The 16,705-nt window shown below is 37.3% G+C and overlaps 4 protein-coding genes across 4 annotated transcripts; 2 read left to right on the forward strand and 2 right to left on the reverse strand.

Annotated features, from left to right (window-relative positions):
* Window positions 1-1,101: 1,101 nt before the first annotated feature.
* On the forward strand, window positions 1,102-1,836 carry LOC147544228 (uncharacterized). Its single transcript, XM_086635656.1, has 2 exons — window positions 1,102-1,550; window positions 1,650-1,836. Exons 1-2 carry the CDS (start codon window positions 1,102-1,104, stop codon window positions 1,834-1,836), a joined length of 636 nt encoding a protein of 211 aa, XP_086491782.1.
* A 3,301-nt stretch (window positions 1,837-5,137) lies between these two features.
* LOC147544229 (vitellogenin-2 protein) lies at window positions 5,138-6,816 on the reverse strand. The gene has a single exon (XM_086638225.1). The coding sequence runs from the start codon at window positions 6,170-6,172 to the stop codon at window positions 5,429-5,431; it is 744 nt and encodes a 247-aa protein (XP_086494351.1). The 5' UTR covers window positions 6,173-6,816; the 3' UTR covers window positions 5,138-5,428.
* A 3,996-nt stretch (window positions 6,817-10,812) lies between these two features.
* LOC147544230 (uncharacterized) lies at window positions 10,813-11,496 on the reverse strand. Its single transcript, XM_086635657.1, has one exon. The coding sequence runs from the start codon at window positions 11,494-11,496 to the stop codon at window positions 10,813-10,815; it is 684 nt and encodes a 227-aa protein (XP_086491783.1).
* Window positions 11,497-14,730: 3,234 nt separating this feature from the next.
* LOC147544231 (aspartic proteinase CDR1-like) lies at window positions 14,731-16,142 on the forward strand. Its single transcript, XM_086635658.1, has one exon. The coding sequence runs from the start codon at window positions 14,805-14,807 to the stop codon at window positions 16,140-16,142; it is 1,338 nt and encodes a 445-aa protein (XP_086491784.1). The 5' UTR covers window positions 14,731-14,804.
* The last annotated feature ends 563 nt before the right edge of the window (window positions 16,143-16,705 follow it).

Below are 16,705 nucleotides of genomic sequence, written 5' to 3' on the forward strand. Positions count from 1 at the left end.
TGAAACTGAGTTGAGTTTGTTTAGATTCCGCTCGATAGTTTATTTCTTTGTGTATGTGAGTGTACGGTTTGCATGACAGATTTTACAAGTTTGACCAGTTTGACTTACATAGGAGACTCTGCCGGAATTTTGTCTCGTCTGTGAATTGTCGAGGCGTGGACGTTTCTATTTTGGGACACGGGGGCATCACACACATCTCTCCCCCCATGTACAAATTAAGTGGCAAATTAACTCTTTAGAAACACAACAGTATCCAACGAATTCTCTACCTCTCTATTTTCTATTTGATTCAGAAGTGAGTGAAGATGTGTTATTGGATATTTTGTTATACAAGTTATCTGGCAAATACGAAGTCGGTTTTGATAAAGATATAGAAATCTCTCTCAGGATTTGAGCAAATATTTGAATCTCAAATCCAAATGTGGATATCATACTTCCTTATTCATATTATTTAGTTTTGATTGCATATATTATCATAAATTGTAAATATTATTTATTTAGATAAAATATTCAGGATATATTCTAATTATCCATTTATGATTATAAATAGAGCATGTGCATCCTATTCAAAGGACACAAAGACATTTACTCTTTCATGGTATCTTGAGCTGAGTTTTTTTTTTTCTCTGTCTTCTTTATACTTGACCTCTCTAATGGCTCCTACTAATTCTTTATCTTCTACAACTTCTTCAAACATCAACCTCACTTATCCCACCCTCACAACCTTGTCCCACTTGTTTCGATCAAGTTAGACCACAATAATTATCTGACTTGGAAGAAACAAGTCATCCCTATTATGAGATCACAAGAACTCTATAGCCATGTTGAACCTAATTCTATCTCTCCCCCTTCCACCATTATTGACCCCGAAACTAACCTACCTATTACTAATCTGGCGTTCCTCCATTGGACACGGATTGATCAAACGGTTATTTCGTGGCTAAATACCACCTCACACCTTCAATTCTTTGTCAAACCCCTGATTTCTAAACATGAAAAGAACTTTTTTGTTACCTTGAAGACACATTTTCTGCTCAAAACAGTACTCGTAAGTCACAACTTATGCTTCATCTACAAACTATCCAAAAGAACTCACTCATTATGGCCGAGTACCTCACCAAAATCAAAGAAATTTCAGATGCAATTTCTGCCTCTCATGCACCTATACCTGACATTGAGTTGGTTCTCCATACATTACGTGGGTTAGGATCGTATTATGCTGCCTTTGTTACCGCGATTGAAACTCGCGAAAATCTTCCTACATTTATTCAACTTCAACCCCTATTGTATACTCAAGAGATGAAAATAACTCATCAACACTCATTATCATCTTCAACAGTCTTAGGTGCAAAAACAACAACATCTTCTCAATCTTTCAAGCCCACTCACCATCGAGGTAACTACCAACTACGAGGAGGTGCTCGTGGCGGTCGATTAAATGCAAGAGGTCGAGGCCGAGCTCGATCCAATAATCAATGGGGATCTTGTTCTCATAATCGTGGTTCTTCTTCTTCTTCCATACTTGGAAATCCTTCCCAATCAGAAAATCGGTCTATTGTTTGTCAAATTTGTGGTCATTATGGTCATTAGGCTTTACAATGTTATCATAGAGATGATTATGCATACCAACCCAATGATGTCTCCTAAAGCTTCGCTGCCCACCAACCTCAAGATGTGCTTGTTGATCCTAATTACTATGCCGATTCGGGAGCACCGAATCATATGACCAATGATGCAACTAATATGACAACTCGAGGACCGTACTACGGAGGTGGTCAAGTTGCAATTGGTAATGGTGAATTACTTTCTGTTAAGAATGTTGGTTTACAGTTTTGATCTCAAATCAGGCACTGATCGCTTTCCTATGATACTCAGTATCGCAATGATAGCTGGTATATTTGGGATGGTATATTTGGAAATAGAGTTGCTGCTTCAATGGGTGTTGTTGCTGAAGCCGCATCAAACTTGGTTCCCCTACTTCTTCTATTACTTTGAAGAATGTATTTTATGTGTCTTCTCTCTCAAAAAATTTACTTTCGATTTCTCAACTAACAAAAGATCTAGATTGTTTCGTTGTTTTTTATCGTCATATGTTTTTTGTACAGGATCGACAAACGGGGAAGCGGGTCCTTCAAGGTCTTAACAAAGGGGGCCTTTACCAATGTTCGGGCAAGGCACTAAGGGATTTCTATAAGAGTCTCCAATCATTAAATTTTTGTTTCATAGGAAATAGTACTAAAAATAATGTGTGGCATATGCGCCTAGGACATCCACACTCTCATACTTTTAATAAAATAATTGCAAAAAATGCTTACTCATATTAAGAATTTATCACCATCTCATATGTGTGAATCTTGTGTTCTTTTCAAACACCATCGTCTCCCTTACACTTTATCAACTAATCGTTCCGAAACACCCATTTCTATAATTCACACAGATTTGTGGGGACCCTCTCCAGTAACATCTTCTCAAGGATTTAGGTATTTTTTACTATTTCTTGATGAGTCTACTCGCTACACTTGGTTGTATTTTCTCAAAGAAAAATATGATTTTTTAAAATGTTTTAAGATTTTAAGAACCTAGTTGAAAACCGGTTTAATTCCAAAATACAAATTTTACAAAGTGATGGGGGTGGCGAATTTTCTTCGACTTTATTAAAAGAATTTCTCTCCGAAAATGGAATTTTTCACCAATTTTCTTGTCCCCATGCCCCCCAACAAAATGGGATGGTGGATAGGAAAATTCGTCACATAGTCAAAACGAGTCTTGCACTTCTACATCAAAGTCATCTTCCAAAGCCTTTTTGACCTGATGTTTTTGGCACCGCCGTTTGTCTAATAAATCATTTGCCAACTCCTGTTTTGCAAAATCAATATCCTTTTTTTCTCTTATTCAACCAACACCCCAATTACAATTTTCTTAAAGTTTTTGGTTGTAGGTGTTACCCACTTCTTACACCTTATCGAAAAAATAAATTAGAATTTAAAAGTAAACCTTGTGTCTTTACCGGTTATAGTCACCAACATAAAGGGTATAAGTGTTTAGACCCCACAACCATGAAACTTAATATCTCAAGAGATTAACTATTGATGAAACATTGTTCCCTTATGCATTACCTTACTTGCATGATGTTACTCGAGAGGTTACCGTTAGTGAATCACCTCAATGGCTTTTTCTTGATATTCCTCCCCCTCTCCCTTCACCTTCACCACAACCATCACCATCTCTCTCTTACACAACCAAATCTAGTCAATCTTTTCCCTCTGGTCCTAGATTGGAAACTTCTTTGCCAATTTTGAGTCCTACTGACTTATCCCAAGATCTTCCCTCTAATGATGGACTCTCTACGAATCCGTTTGCTGCCCAAGATGGCCAGAACATTAATGAGACTCCATTTGTTTTGCCCGTGAATGATACTGCTCCACTGGCGCCAGTTCGAACACATCAAATGATCACATGTCCAAAACAAAGAATTACAAAACCGAAAGTAATACAATCACTGCTGGCCACCAAGTATAAAATCTCACATTCTTTTCTTTCTACTGTTCCTTCTTTACCAAAGGACCCATCATGTTATACAGAGGCAAAGAAAGACTTACGATGGTGTGAGGCAATGGCAGATGAGTTTAATGCTTTGATTAAGAATCAAACCTGGTCATTAGTTCATTTTCAACCTCATATGAACCTTGTTGGATGTAAATGGGTCTTTTGGATTAAAACTAAAAGTGACGGCACAGTAGATCGTTTCAAAGCCCGTTTGGTAGCAAAAGGGTTATTCACAACAACATGTAATTGATTATGATGAGACTTTTTCACCAGTTGTTAAACCAGTTACAATTCGGCTTATCTTAAGTGTTGTAGTTTCTTCCGGTTGGCAAATCCGACAGTTAGATGTTAAAAACGCTTTCTTACACGGATACCTTGATACAAAAGTTTTTATGCATCAACCGACTGGATTTGTCAATCCAAATTACCCAGATCATGTTTGTCGATTAAATAAAGCTATTTATTGTCTTAAACAGGCACCCCGAGCATGGTTTACACGCTTCACTACTACAAGAATTGGGATTTGTCAGTTCTAAGTCTGACACTTCATTGTTTCTTTATAGTTCCTCATCTTCAATTACTATTTTATTATTTATGTCCATGATATCCTCATTACAGGTTCAAACCCCTCACTTATATCAGGGTTTATTTCAAGACTTAATTCTCAGTTTGCAATGAATGATCTGGGTGAGGTTCATAATTTTTTGGGCATGAAATTAAAAAGGACTGCTTCTGGTTTATTTATTACTCAATGCAACATATATGACCCACAATCCTATTCTTCATTCTCGAAGCAAACATATAGACTTAGATTGCCGTTTTGTCCGAGAAAGGGTTGTTCGTGGTTCATTACAAGTTCGATATATCCCAACACAAGAACAAATTGCTGATGTCATCACCAAAGGATTGCTCAAATCTCGTCATCGGTTTTTATGTTCCAAGATTTCACTATGTGATCTAGACGATCAGCTTGAGGGGGGATGATAAAGATATAATAGAAATCTCTCTCAGGATTTGAGCAAATATTTGAATTTCAAATTCAAATGTGGATATCATATTTCCCTATTCATATTATTTAGTTTTGATTGCATATATTATCATATATATTGTAAATGTTATTTATTTAGATAAAATATGCAGGATATATTGTAATAATCCAACTATGATTATAATTAGAGCATGTGCATCCTATTCTAAGGAAACAGAGAAATTTACTCTTTCAGCTTTCCTTCGGCAAATTCGACGTTGTTCGTGCTTCTCTTCCGCAAGAACTGTCCGTGCTTCTCAGAACCACTGAACACCCATAATCGTATCAAACCCCAAACAAAACAAAACCTTAAACTCGTTTCAATCTTACCCAAACAAAACCCTAAGCGTTGGCTTTTGTAATTTGACAATATCTTTTTGTTTCTGCAATTATTGTGTGTATATCGTAAAAATCTACAAAAAATCGATTTTCTGTTTTTTTTTTCTTTTAATATTGATAGTGTGTATATCCTTAGAATCCCACCCCTACCTCCATCGAACGCAAATACAGTTTGACAACCAATAGATTAGCCAAATGGGCAAGAAAGCAGAAATACAATAGAACTTTTACTACTATTCCTTCATTTCCATCTCAACATTCTTGTAGCTATATGAATTTTTTTTTTTTTTTTTGATGAAGAGGTAGCTATATGAATTATTAATGATGTTCCTTTGCAACATAAAAAAAAGTAGATAGAAAAGAAAAGAAAACTAGTAACACCACTTCTACAGTGAAAAGAGCTTCGGACCCAAGAAAAAGAAAGCAGATGAATATAATAAAAATTATACTAGTATCGTTTTAGATGTATGGAAGTCATGAAAGAGAAGAAAAATGTGATAATGACCGCCTGTGGTTTCACTCTGATTTTTCTTCATCACTTAAAAGATCTTCAACTACAGAAACATCAATCCTAGCAGATACTTGTTTAGCCCATTCCACTATTTTCTCAGCTTCTCTATTGATTTTCTCTTGCTCCTTCATTGCCTTTTTTAACTTCTTTTTCTCTTCTTTCATTGACAATGTTGTGAAATCCCTAATAATCTCATCATCCTTTTCCCAATCAAATGGCTCAAACCCACTCCTTAATACCCTAGTTTCCTTTTTCTTCTTTTTCTCAACTTTTTTGCCCTTCTTAGGAGGTGGACTCCAAAAGCAACAAGCTTGTCTAGGTGGAGATGAACCACCTCTTTCAGAACCAGAATCAGAATCAGAAGAAGATGAACTAGAAGGTGAATTTATGTACCCACTTCTTGATTTTTGTTTCAATTTCTTTTTTGGGCTTGTTTTCACTTGGTTCATGTTAGGTTCTGTGGAACCAATTTCTTCATTTTGGGATGGAATTGGTTCCTCTGAGAACTGATCTGATGAAGTTCCTTTGTGAATTTTGGATGGGGGTTTTGTTTTTGGGTTTGGATGTGCACCTGGAAATGATTTGAGTTTGCTAAATCTAGTTTCTATATCAGTGGGTAGAACAGAATCTGATATACCAGATGAATTTAGAGATACAATCTGTTCAAGAACACAATGATCCATTGCTTGAGAGATTATATCTTCCACGGCAGATTCATCACTTTCAGATATGAATGAGAAATCGGCCATGGTAGAAGAGAGAGAGAGAGAGAGAGAGAGAGAGAGAGAGTGAGAGGGTAAAGTGAAGAAGGTCGTAGTGATTTTTCTATGCCCTGGGTCCAACGGTAGAGTGACTTTTAGGACCGTTGGGGCCCAGAGTTTCAGGTCCGGTTCACAATATGGCGGTTTCTTTATGGGTTCTAACCCTATGAGGATGTAGCCCTAACTATTGCCAACCGTCGATTCGGAACCGACCATGGGAAGTCTAATTGGGTGCTCCGATACTCTTCTTTTGTGCTATAAGGGAATGAGAAATGTTATATACACTTACCATTTCTACTTGCCCCACTCACATCTCCTTTGATTTCAACAAAAATTACATTAGATGCGAGAGTATATAACAAAAACGGTGAATGCATTTAAAATTACCCTAGGGGGATGACTTTATTAGCATCTTGCTATTTCTCAAAGTATTTATAAGCAATCAGCTTATCTAAAAGGCACCGATTGATATATGACACATCGAAACATCAAATAATAGTTTAGGACATATTTATATAATTTATTAGAGGTTTTTCCTGAGCTGAAAATCGGTTGGAAAAAAATTCTTGTAAATTATTTTTTGAACGTTTCAGGAAAAAAACACAAAAGAAAACACTTACAGTATTGGTGCTTATAAAGTATATGGGTCAATGTTCATCGACTAGAGTCAAACTAATCCGCCATTTACCTAAAGCACAAAGGTAGGGTGCTTTTACCGGCACGGCCGCACCTAGGGGTGGGAATTTTGTCCATGAGCCCGAACCCGCCGACGGGCACCCGAGCCCAACGAGGACCATGGACGCCCGCGCCCGTCTCGGGCACAACCCGCCCCCGCCAAGTTTTGGTGGGCGGGCATGGGATAAAACCTCTACCCGCGCACCCGCCCATGCCCGCACCCACTTAACCTCACCAATGATAACCAACCAAATTACATCAACTTTATGGGTTGATGAAGCACAACAGTCCATGTTGCTAGACTTAGTTGAGATGGTAAGCAATATGTTTAAGGGCAATCACATGAACCCATTCCATTGCTTTGCAATGGCCCAAGAGAATTCCACGTAAAACACTGAAGTAGTCTTTGGCTTTGAGGGAACAAAGAGTGAGATAAGTTTATGTTATATCTCATGAGAATTCTTCATTAGTTTTCAATGTGAGATTAAATTCCAAAAGGAACAACACAAATAACGTCTAATTGTAATCCCACATTGTCTTTTTAGAATCAGGAAAGGCGTTTGGAGATTTTATAAAAGGAGAGGAAAAAGTGATTTTTTTTCAAGTCATGAGATTACCCGCTACCCCCCCTGCCCATACCCGAATTACCCGAGCTTCTTAATGGGCTTGGGCGGGTAATGGACAAGGCGAATTTCAAAATTGCCCGCCCGATTAACCCGCTGACCCTAATAGCCATTGAAGTTTTGTGCCCGACCCGCCCGGCCCGATGCTTCAAATGCTCATGGACGCCCATACCCGCCCAATTCCCACCCGTAGCCGCACCTAATCTAATTATGTACCTATAAGTCTTTCTTAGACCTCCTAATTCTGCCTCACTACACCTCCAAAACGAAGAACAATCGTTGGATCACAAGCTGTTTCTTTGTCATTTATCTTTGATTTCTCAATTCATAAGTCGTTCTCCATCGATTTCTCCTTATCAGCTATCGTTGAGATGTGTGTGCAAGGAAGAGGTTGCGCCATTGAAAAACTTCAACTTTAGACACATGGCAAATCACTAGGGTATCCTACTAACACCAACAATGAAAAACTCTATCTAGAATTTACTAAATTCAACCCCAAGTTGCTATTCTTTTTTTTGGTTAAGAAGTACATATATTATTAAGCTATTAAAATGTCGTTACAATACAAAGGAACGATAAAATAAGGTACTCTACTCCATGTCTTCGATTTATTTTTCTTTCTTGCCCATTTCGCAAGCCTATCCGTAGGCGAATTGAATTTTCTGTTTGTGTAGTTGAATTTCACCCTTTCAATCCTTCGTTGACTTCTTGTATTTTCCGGATGTGAATTCTAGACTGCGATTGAACTTCATGCTTGATATTCTAAATGTTTTGGATGATTTTAATGTTATCACTTTCTATGATGATTTTATTGTATTTATGTTCAGCCGCCCATATCAGGCCATTGAGAATAGCTATTGCCTCACCTTCTTCAGTATTTCTGCTTCTAGTAATAAATGTATGAGCTTCTATGAATTTAGAGTCAGAATCATGGATAATAAGGCTGGTACCTGTAATTTCATGAACATTGATAAAAGACGCATCTATATTAATTTTCACCCATGTATGTTCCGGTGGGTTACCCGATTTTGTTAGCGTCCAAATTCTTTGATCTTCACCAGCTGCATAGATAGGAATGGATTTTATTAAGTTATGGGTCAAGTTGTCAAAGGTTCTAGTAAGAGCCTCTTCATTCCACTCGTTGTTCGTCATCAATTGAGCTACCTTAGTCAGATTGAACTCATTGCTACGATTCTGGGGAGTATTAATGTCAGGAATCCAACTATCCGTCCAAATGTTGATGTTCTCTCCATTGTGGACCTCCCAGGTCGTAAAATCTTCAATCTGGTTCAATTGCTTCCTTATAGTCTTCAAGTTCCAAGAATGATGTGGCTTGACTGGACCCGGAGTCTCCGTATGGGGAAAATACGTAGCTTTCAGGAAACGGACCCACATCGCATTGGGCTCCGCCTTAATCCTCCAAGCTAGCTTACTGAGCATAGCTTTATTGTCTAGTTCAGGGAGATGAATACCCAGACCTCCTATGGATTTGGGAAGACAAATAGACGACCAAGATTTTGTGCAAATACCTTTGGACTTACCCCACCAGAACGACTTTTGAATAGTCGAAATGCTTTTGCTTATGCCTTAGGGAATGGAAAAGCATTGCATTTGGTATCGGGGTACGGCGGCTGCTATCGTCGAAATAACAACAGTGCGCCCGGCTTGAGAAAGGAAGGAGTGATTCTAATTCTCTAGTTTGTTTTTGATCTGTTGAAGGATGACCTTGAAAGCATTGTTCTTATTCGCTCCAATGAAAAGCTGCGCCCCTAGATATTTATCCGACGTGGACACATTCTTAACTTTAAGAGAGCGCATTATAAGACACTTGAATTTAGGGTGAGAATTCTTGGAATAGAAGATATTTGATTTCTTGTAGTTAATCATCTGACCAGAGGAAACGCAGAAAGTATTAAGAATATTCTTGAGAATATGAATATTATCTAGGGAGTTGCAACAAAAAATAATGCAGTCATCAGCAAAGAGGAGGTGCGAAATGGTGAGATTAGGATAATTAGTAGGGAACCCCAGGAAAGTCTCAGAGTCACGTTTTGCTACAATCATTCTACTCAAGCCTTCCATGGAAAGTGTGAAGAGAAAGGAGGAGAGGGGATCTCCCTTCCTGATACCCCTGGTCGGATGAAAAGTGGGACCCGGAAGACCATTGATCAGAACTGCCATAGAAGAAGTAGAGATACAACTGTTAATCATCTTAATCCAATGCTCAGAGTAGCCTAGTTTCGCCATGATATCAATCAGAAAATTCCACGCAATCCTATCAAATGCTTTAGACATGTCCAATTTCAATCCGAAGTACCCCGTCGCTCCTTTCATTCTTTTCATCGAGTGAATGATCTCCTGTCCTAATATAATGTTATCCGAGATCTATCTACTCGGAATATACACCGCTTGAAACAGAGTAATGATAGAATTAAGGGTTTCTTTAAACCTATCAGCTAAAATTTTCGTGATGATTTTGTTGGTGGTATTAAGAAGACTAATAGGTCTATAATCTGCAGGAGTCTGAGGGGTAACAGTCTTAAGAATAAGACAGATGTGAGTATGGTTAGATTCGGCAGGCAAAGTAGTAGTAAGAAAAAAAATAATGTACAAGGGTATGGATATCGGGCCTAACAGTGTCCCAGTTGGATTGAAAGAACAAAGGGGGGTAACCGTCCGGCCTCGGAGACGCCTTTTTCTTGAGACCCTTAATGGCCGTATTGATTTCTTCTTCATCCGGAATAACATTAAGTTTATTATTCTGATTAGGGGAAATAGAATGGTGAAAAAGATTAAGGATATCCGGGGCAGTGGTAGTATTATCCGTAGTGTTGATGTTAAGGAGGTGAGAGGTGAAGATAGACTGAATGCTATTAATCCCTTCTTGCCAATCACCATTGTTATCTTTAATAGCCATCATTTTGTTGGTACAGTTACGTTGAATGGCCTGCGAATGAAAATATTTGGTGTTCTTATCCCCCACCGAAATGAAGTTATTTCTTGGATTTTTCCTTCCAAAGACTCTCTTGGTACTTGTACAGTTGTTCTAGCTGCTCATTCAGACTAGTGAGCTCCTCCTTATTACTGCTTTCTTGTAATCTCTCTGTAATAATCTTGATGTTTCTTTCAATATTACCGAAAACCCTTTTATTCCATTAAGTGAGATGTTTACTTAACTTTTTGAGCTCCACTTGGATATCTTGATTTGTCTTCCATTTTCCCGCAATGAAGTCATGGCATTCCGGGTGAGGAATCCAAGTACTAAGGAATTTGAACGGCTTAGGCTTATGATTAATATTATTAGCGTCAGCAAGGAGAATAGGGAGATGATTAGAGCCCACTGTATATACCCGAGAATTGGTATAGCGTCAGCCAATTAAGATTAGATAGAGCTCTATCTAGTCTTTCTTGTATGAGATTTTCACCATACTGCTTATTGCTCCAAGTATAAGGACTACCCTGATAACCCATATCCATGAGCTCAAGATGGCTAATAATAGAGAGAATACTAGAAATATGGGAATTGGTAGCCTGAGAACCTCCTTGCTTCTCCTGCATGTCTAGAATATTATTAAGGTCTCCGATGACCATCCACGGCCTATTATTATCAACCTTAAGAGTTTTCAGCGTTTTCCAAGGTTTAAGTTTATTCTTATGGTAGGGGCAACCATAGAAGCCAGTAATAAAATTATAGACACTGTTATGCGGATTATAGATTTTAGCATGAATAACATTATTATCTGAGTATAGGATGGTAATATCTAAATGATGCTTCCAATACATAACTAGGCCACCAGCTTTCTTAAAAGGTTCAACAAAGTGACTACTGTAGTGCTTATGAATCTTAATATTCTTATTAATAATATTAGACTTATTCTTAGTTTCTGCGAGGAAAATAATATCCGGGTTATATTTTTTGATGAGATTCAAAAGATGTTTCTTAGTGAGATACTGCGGAATCCCTCTAACATTCCAGCTAAGAATAGAGGGATAAGGGCTAGGGGAATTATTCATAATGTACTAACTAAGTATAGAGGCACCACCCCCAAAAGGTAAAATTAGAACGATCACACTAACAACAAGCCAGTATAAAAGCACCCACCCCAAGAGGATGGAGAAACCCGAAGCCTACACTGAAGGCACCCACCACCAACTCTCAACAGAGAAGGTAAAGCTAAAAACTAAATAGCTAAAGCTACTATAACAAACCTAACATCTATATATACGAAGCCAGAAGGATACAGAACATAAAACGCAGGAGATTAAAAGTTTTAATACATATTACTAATCAACTAAAAATCATACTATAACCAAAGCTTTAAGATTAGCAAAAAAACATCTAACTAATGAACATATATTCATACCATAACCAAGTCTATATATTAACAAAAATCACATCTATCTTATATTAGATGTGAAGAAACAGTCCAACCAACCAGCAAGCTAACTACAAGATGAAATAAAGACAAGATACCAAACCTAAGCTAGAACAAAGAACAGAAGCTAATACTATAATTAACACAAACACAAATAACAAAAGTAAAGTTGATAAACAACCAAGTAAACTATTCATGATCTCCCTCCTCTCTGGCATCTGTAGATGGACCAAGAGACGCCAACATTGAATCCTAGAAGATGTGTCTACGTCTTTCTTCTTGACTATCAATGGATTCAAGTGGGGGGGGGGGGGGGGGGGTGAACCAGCTAGGAGGAACGGAAGGACGACGACGAGGAATTACCCAAATACCAAGCTACTGGATTCTCCACCAAAGATGTATCACTATTCTTCTCCATGACCCGAGCCTTCCTAAGATTAGTTTTCCTCCTGACTTCCTCCTCTATCTTAACCTCCATAATCATATCTAGGTCTTTCCGTTTTCCTCGACCCAGAAAAATCTCATGAGGAGGAATGGGAGGAACAACCACAAAGGAAGAAGGAACAACTGAGAGAGCCCAATTATCAGAAGAATGAGGAACAGAGGACTGCGTCTCCATAGGAGAGCCAAAAACATGAGATTGAGGCTTGATACAGGGAGTGATAGGATGCTCCACTATTCTACACTTATGGCAAATGGCTTTAGGAAATTTGTAGTAGCTAAAGTTAACTGGCTTACCTCGATCAGTGAATATAGAATTAAGAGTAGCCAACATAGGAGTCCTGACGTCATACATAAACTGAATCCGGATAGTAGAGTTGGTAACCATGCTGAAGTTCTTCGGCTGAATCTGAATAATGTACCCCATGCATGAGAAGATAATCTCTAAATCGTGCCTATTTTGAATGGAAGAAGGGAGACCCGAGAAACTACACCACATGGGTTCTAGCATGAGTGGGGGAATCACATCTCTAAGTGGAAAATCCACCTCCTGCATCACCACTAGATAACCTCTAATGATCCATGGTCTACCTTGGTGGATTTCATTCAAGACAGTATGATTTCGAGGTTTGATGAGGAAGTGATTAGGGCCAGTAGCAGAAGCGGTAATCCTACACTCCCTGAAGAAACGAGATTAACCAGAAAGATGCTTCCTAATGAAACCGATGCCATAGTCATACTGGCAACACAACCTAGCTAAGAAACCAGAGGAGATCTCTTGAAGTTCTTTGTTCTCGGAAGGCTTTGGGTAGCAGATAGTAAGGTTACCGTAGTCAGAAAGACTAAGTTGGATGGACATCTTCTGGGTTAGATCGTCAATATTCTGAGCAGAGGGGTTGGTCGACATGAAAGGAATCAAAAGGTAGGAGATGAAGAAGTGGATGAATCTCTCTCTCCAGAAGGGGACGATTATGAAATGAGGAAGAAGACAGGAAAGAACTATAAAGGAGATGATACCTACTTCCTTTCTACTTCCCTCAGAATACCTACCCATCTCTAAGAGTACACGTGTATGCAAGGGTATAAACACTCGTCTAGAAGAAAGAGAGATCTTCTAGAGATCATAAACACTTGTACATCAAGATAGAGAACCAGCCCCAGCAGACGAAGTGGCTCAAAGACGCAACAGATTCAGCGCATGCGAGGGAGAACTTGAATAGTTTACTCGATTGACTCACTTAGTTATTACACATGTTTAAAATTAAAAGAAATTAATTGACAGATGTTGAATATTAATGGTTTATGATAAATACCTTGATCTTCTCTTGATTATTCCTCTTTTTTCTGTTTCCCAAGGAAAATAAAAGCTGGCTAATCTTCCTTTATTCTTCTTAAATTCGTCTAAATTAGCTTTTAATGTTGACTATTGTGTCTTGGTAACCGTTCTAGGTGATTGCATGTTGAGTTTGTTGGTTGATATACCTTCAGTTATAGCACTAATGGTGGTACTAGGGTTTCGGTAGAGGAGAAAGGAAAGAGATGACTACTTTCTGGGCTGACGTCAGCTTTGAGTCTCTCTCCTCAAAAACCCCTTTCAACCCCATGTTGCTATTCGTGTATGATGATTTACATCTTAAGACATCATTACATAAGATATCATAATTTCACATCAAATTACACAAATACATCTAAAGATGAAATCATGTAATCCAACTCTCAACCAACCCTAAAAGCGATAGAAACTAAACACAGAAGGACATAATAACGGTTTACTTTATTTATGCCTATAAATTACATTGAATAATATTTCTGAGTATATAAAGATATACAACCGATTGGCTACAAACCCATGTGGGAACGTTAAGGTTGGTTATTAGCTTTTTCAACGGTGACTTTAGGACGTGTTATTTATTTTAAGGTAATTTGTTTTTATTGAGGATTTGAGTAAAAATATAATCTCTAAATTATCTAATGCTATATTTAGACTAATTAAACAATTAAATAACTAATTACATATTCATGTAATTCTAAATATTTGAATTATAATTTAAACAATAAAAATCTACTATTCGTAGGAAATTATTACTATGTAGTTGAGTCTTGGATATATGTTGATTTAGTTTGGGTTGTTTAGTGATCTTATTCCTCAAATATTAAATAAATCATTTTAGTTTGTAACTGATCTCTTGACATTAATGGGTTAGTGAATCCTAAATTCTATCTATTCAAAGAAATAAATAGGTAATTATGTTAATCGTTTTCTTAAAATATGAAATTAAAACGTGTGAAGATTTTATTCCTAGAACACCAAAATAAACCATAGAAATATATTTTGGAAGATCACAGGATTCTTTCTTTTATAACTTAAAATCACTTCACATTCCATTTTGGAAGATCAAAAACAATAAAAATAATTCTTGAATCATTCATTATCTCTCTCACTATAAATCCTCAATCCTACTTACATTCTCCTTCATAGTTTAATCTTTCTCTCATTAGTCAATCATGGCAACCAATATTTTCTTAGGCTTGATTTTGTTCTGCATTTTATCTCTCTCCACAATATCTTCAATCTTTGCAAGTAATGGTGGTTTTAGTGTTAAGTTAATCCACAGAGACTCTCCTCTTTCTCCATTTTACAACCCATCACAGAATCCGTTCGAACGAGTCCAACAATCGATTCGACGTTCAATTAATCGACACAGTTACCTCAAAAACTCGTATTCTCTATCATCTTCTCATGAGAATAACACCATTAGATCAACTATAATATCTAACAATGGTGAATATCTAATGAAGTTTGGATTAGGAAAACCATCTCATGAAATACTAGCTATTGCTGATACTGGAAGTGATTTAACTTGGATTCAATGCTTACCATGTAAAGATTGTTACAAACAAGTCTCTCCACTTTTCGATCCTTCTCTCTCAAAAACATATAAAGATATATCATGCTCTTCGCGTCAATGTCAAGAACTAATTAGTCCTGGTTCTTGTGAACCAAGAGCTAGTTGTATTTATAACTACGGATATGGTGATCAATCCCACACTGAAGGAAATGTAGCACTTGAGACATTAACTTTCGATTCAACGAATGGTAGGCCCATTGTTCTCCCTAGTATAATATTTGGTTGTGGACATAATAATTCAGGGACGTTCAACGAACGTGGTTCGGGTTTAGTAGGTCTTGGTGGTGGGCCTTTATCTTTAATCTCTCAATTAGGTTCTATTATCGATGGTAAATTTTCGTATTGTTTAGTTCCTGTTTTTTCTGAATCGAAAACAAAAACTAGTACGTTCAACTTTGGTAAACAAGCTGAAATTTCGGGTAAAGGAGTAGTTTCAACTCCATTAGTACCAAAAGAAGAGGAAACATTCTATCATCTAACACTTGAAGCTCTAAGTGTTAATGGAAAAAGGGTACCTTTCCTATCAGGTGGATTAAACCGAAACGGCAGTACTGTTAAAAAAGGTAACATTATGATTGATTCAGGAACTACATTAACAGTAATTCCGCCATATTTTTACGAAAAGTTTGAATCAGAAGTGAAGAAAGCTATTGATATTGAACCAGTTCCACCCCCAGAAGGTATTAGTTTATGTTACAATGTTAAGGAACTTACGAAGGTACCGAAGATTGTTGCACATTTTACGAATGCCGATATAGCTCTGAAGCCATTAAATACTTTTGTGGAAGTAGTGGATGGTAAAAGTTGCTTAGTATTTGTTCCGTCTGAAGATTTTTCAATATTTGGGAACTTGGCTCAGATGGACTTCCTTATTGAGTATGATTTGAAGAAGAAAAGGGTTTCTTTCAAGCAAACCGATTGCACCAAGTACTGAAGGATCAAGTTGGTAATGAATTAGTTTCTCTAGTTTAGGAGCTAATGTATGGGTCTAAGATATTTAGTAGTGAAAGATTATTACAATATGGTAATGTTATATGTAATTTATAGAAACCACTGTTTTTATTACACCCTAATATCAATCAATCACTTTATTCACGCAACTATACCATTCAGCTGCCTATGTCGAGTGTCAACAACGACTTAATCGTTCTGTTTTTCACTTTTTTGTCTTGCTGGACTTGGGAACTTGGGTAAGTTGGTTTCTTTTTGTTGTAAGAAGCTCGCTCATGTACTAGCGGTTCAATCTCGTCGAACCAGGAATAAAGCGTGAATTCTATCCAATAAAGAGTAAAATTATCCAAGTATCAATACATTATTACTATTCCGAGTTAGACAAGCACAATTCACGGCTGGAAAGAACCGATTACCTGCACAAGAACTAAATTGTGTCTGCAGTTTTGAACAATCTTTATGAACATATGAGAAAATAAAAATGAAAATGAAGAGGGATAGATATCAAAGAACTTGTATCCCATACATTGTTCTTAGAACATTATT

Source organism: Eschscholzia californica, unplaced genomic scaffold (genome assembly GCF_041429995.1).
Source record: "Eschscholzia californica isolate CP2 unplaced genomic scaffold, dmEscCali1.0.p SCAF_4, whole genome shotgun sequence".
In the NCBI taxonomy this organism is placed as follows: Eukaryota; Viridiplantae; Streptophyta; class Magnoliopsida; order Ranunculales; family Papaveraceae; genus Eschscholzia; species Eschscholzia californica.

Coding starts and splice junctions, on each gene's coding strand:
- LOC147544228 (XM_086635656.1), top strand. CDS start 1,102: ATGGCCGAGTACCTCACCAAAATCAAAGAAATTTCAGATGCAATTTCT. Junction 1,551..1,649: donor CCTTCCCAATCAGAAAATCG/GTCTATTGTTTG, acceptor TGTCTCCTAAAG/CTTCGCTGCCCACCAACCTC.
- LOC147544229 (XM_086638225.1), bottom strand. CDS start 6,172: ATGGCCGATTTCTCATTCATATCTGAAAGTGATGAATCTGCCGTGGAA.
- LOC147544231 (XM_086635658.1), top strand. CDS start 14,805: ATGGCAACCAATATTTTCTTAGGCTTGATTTTGTTCTGCATTTTATCT.
- LOC147544230 (XM_086635657.1), bottom strand. CDS start 11,496: ATGAATAATTCCCCTAGCCCTTATCCCTCTATTCTTAGCTGGAATGTT.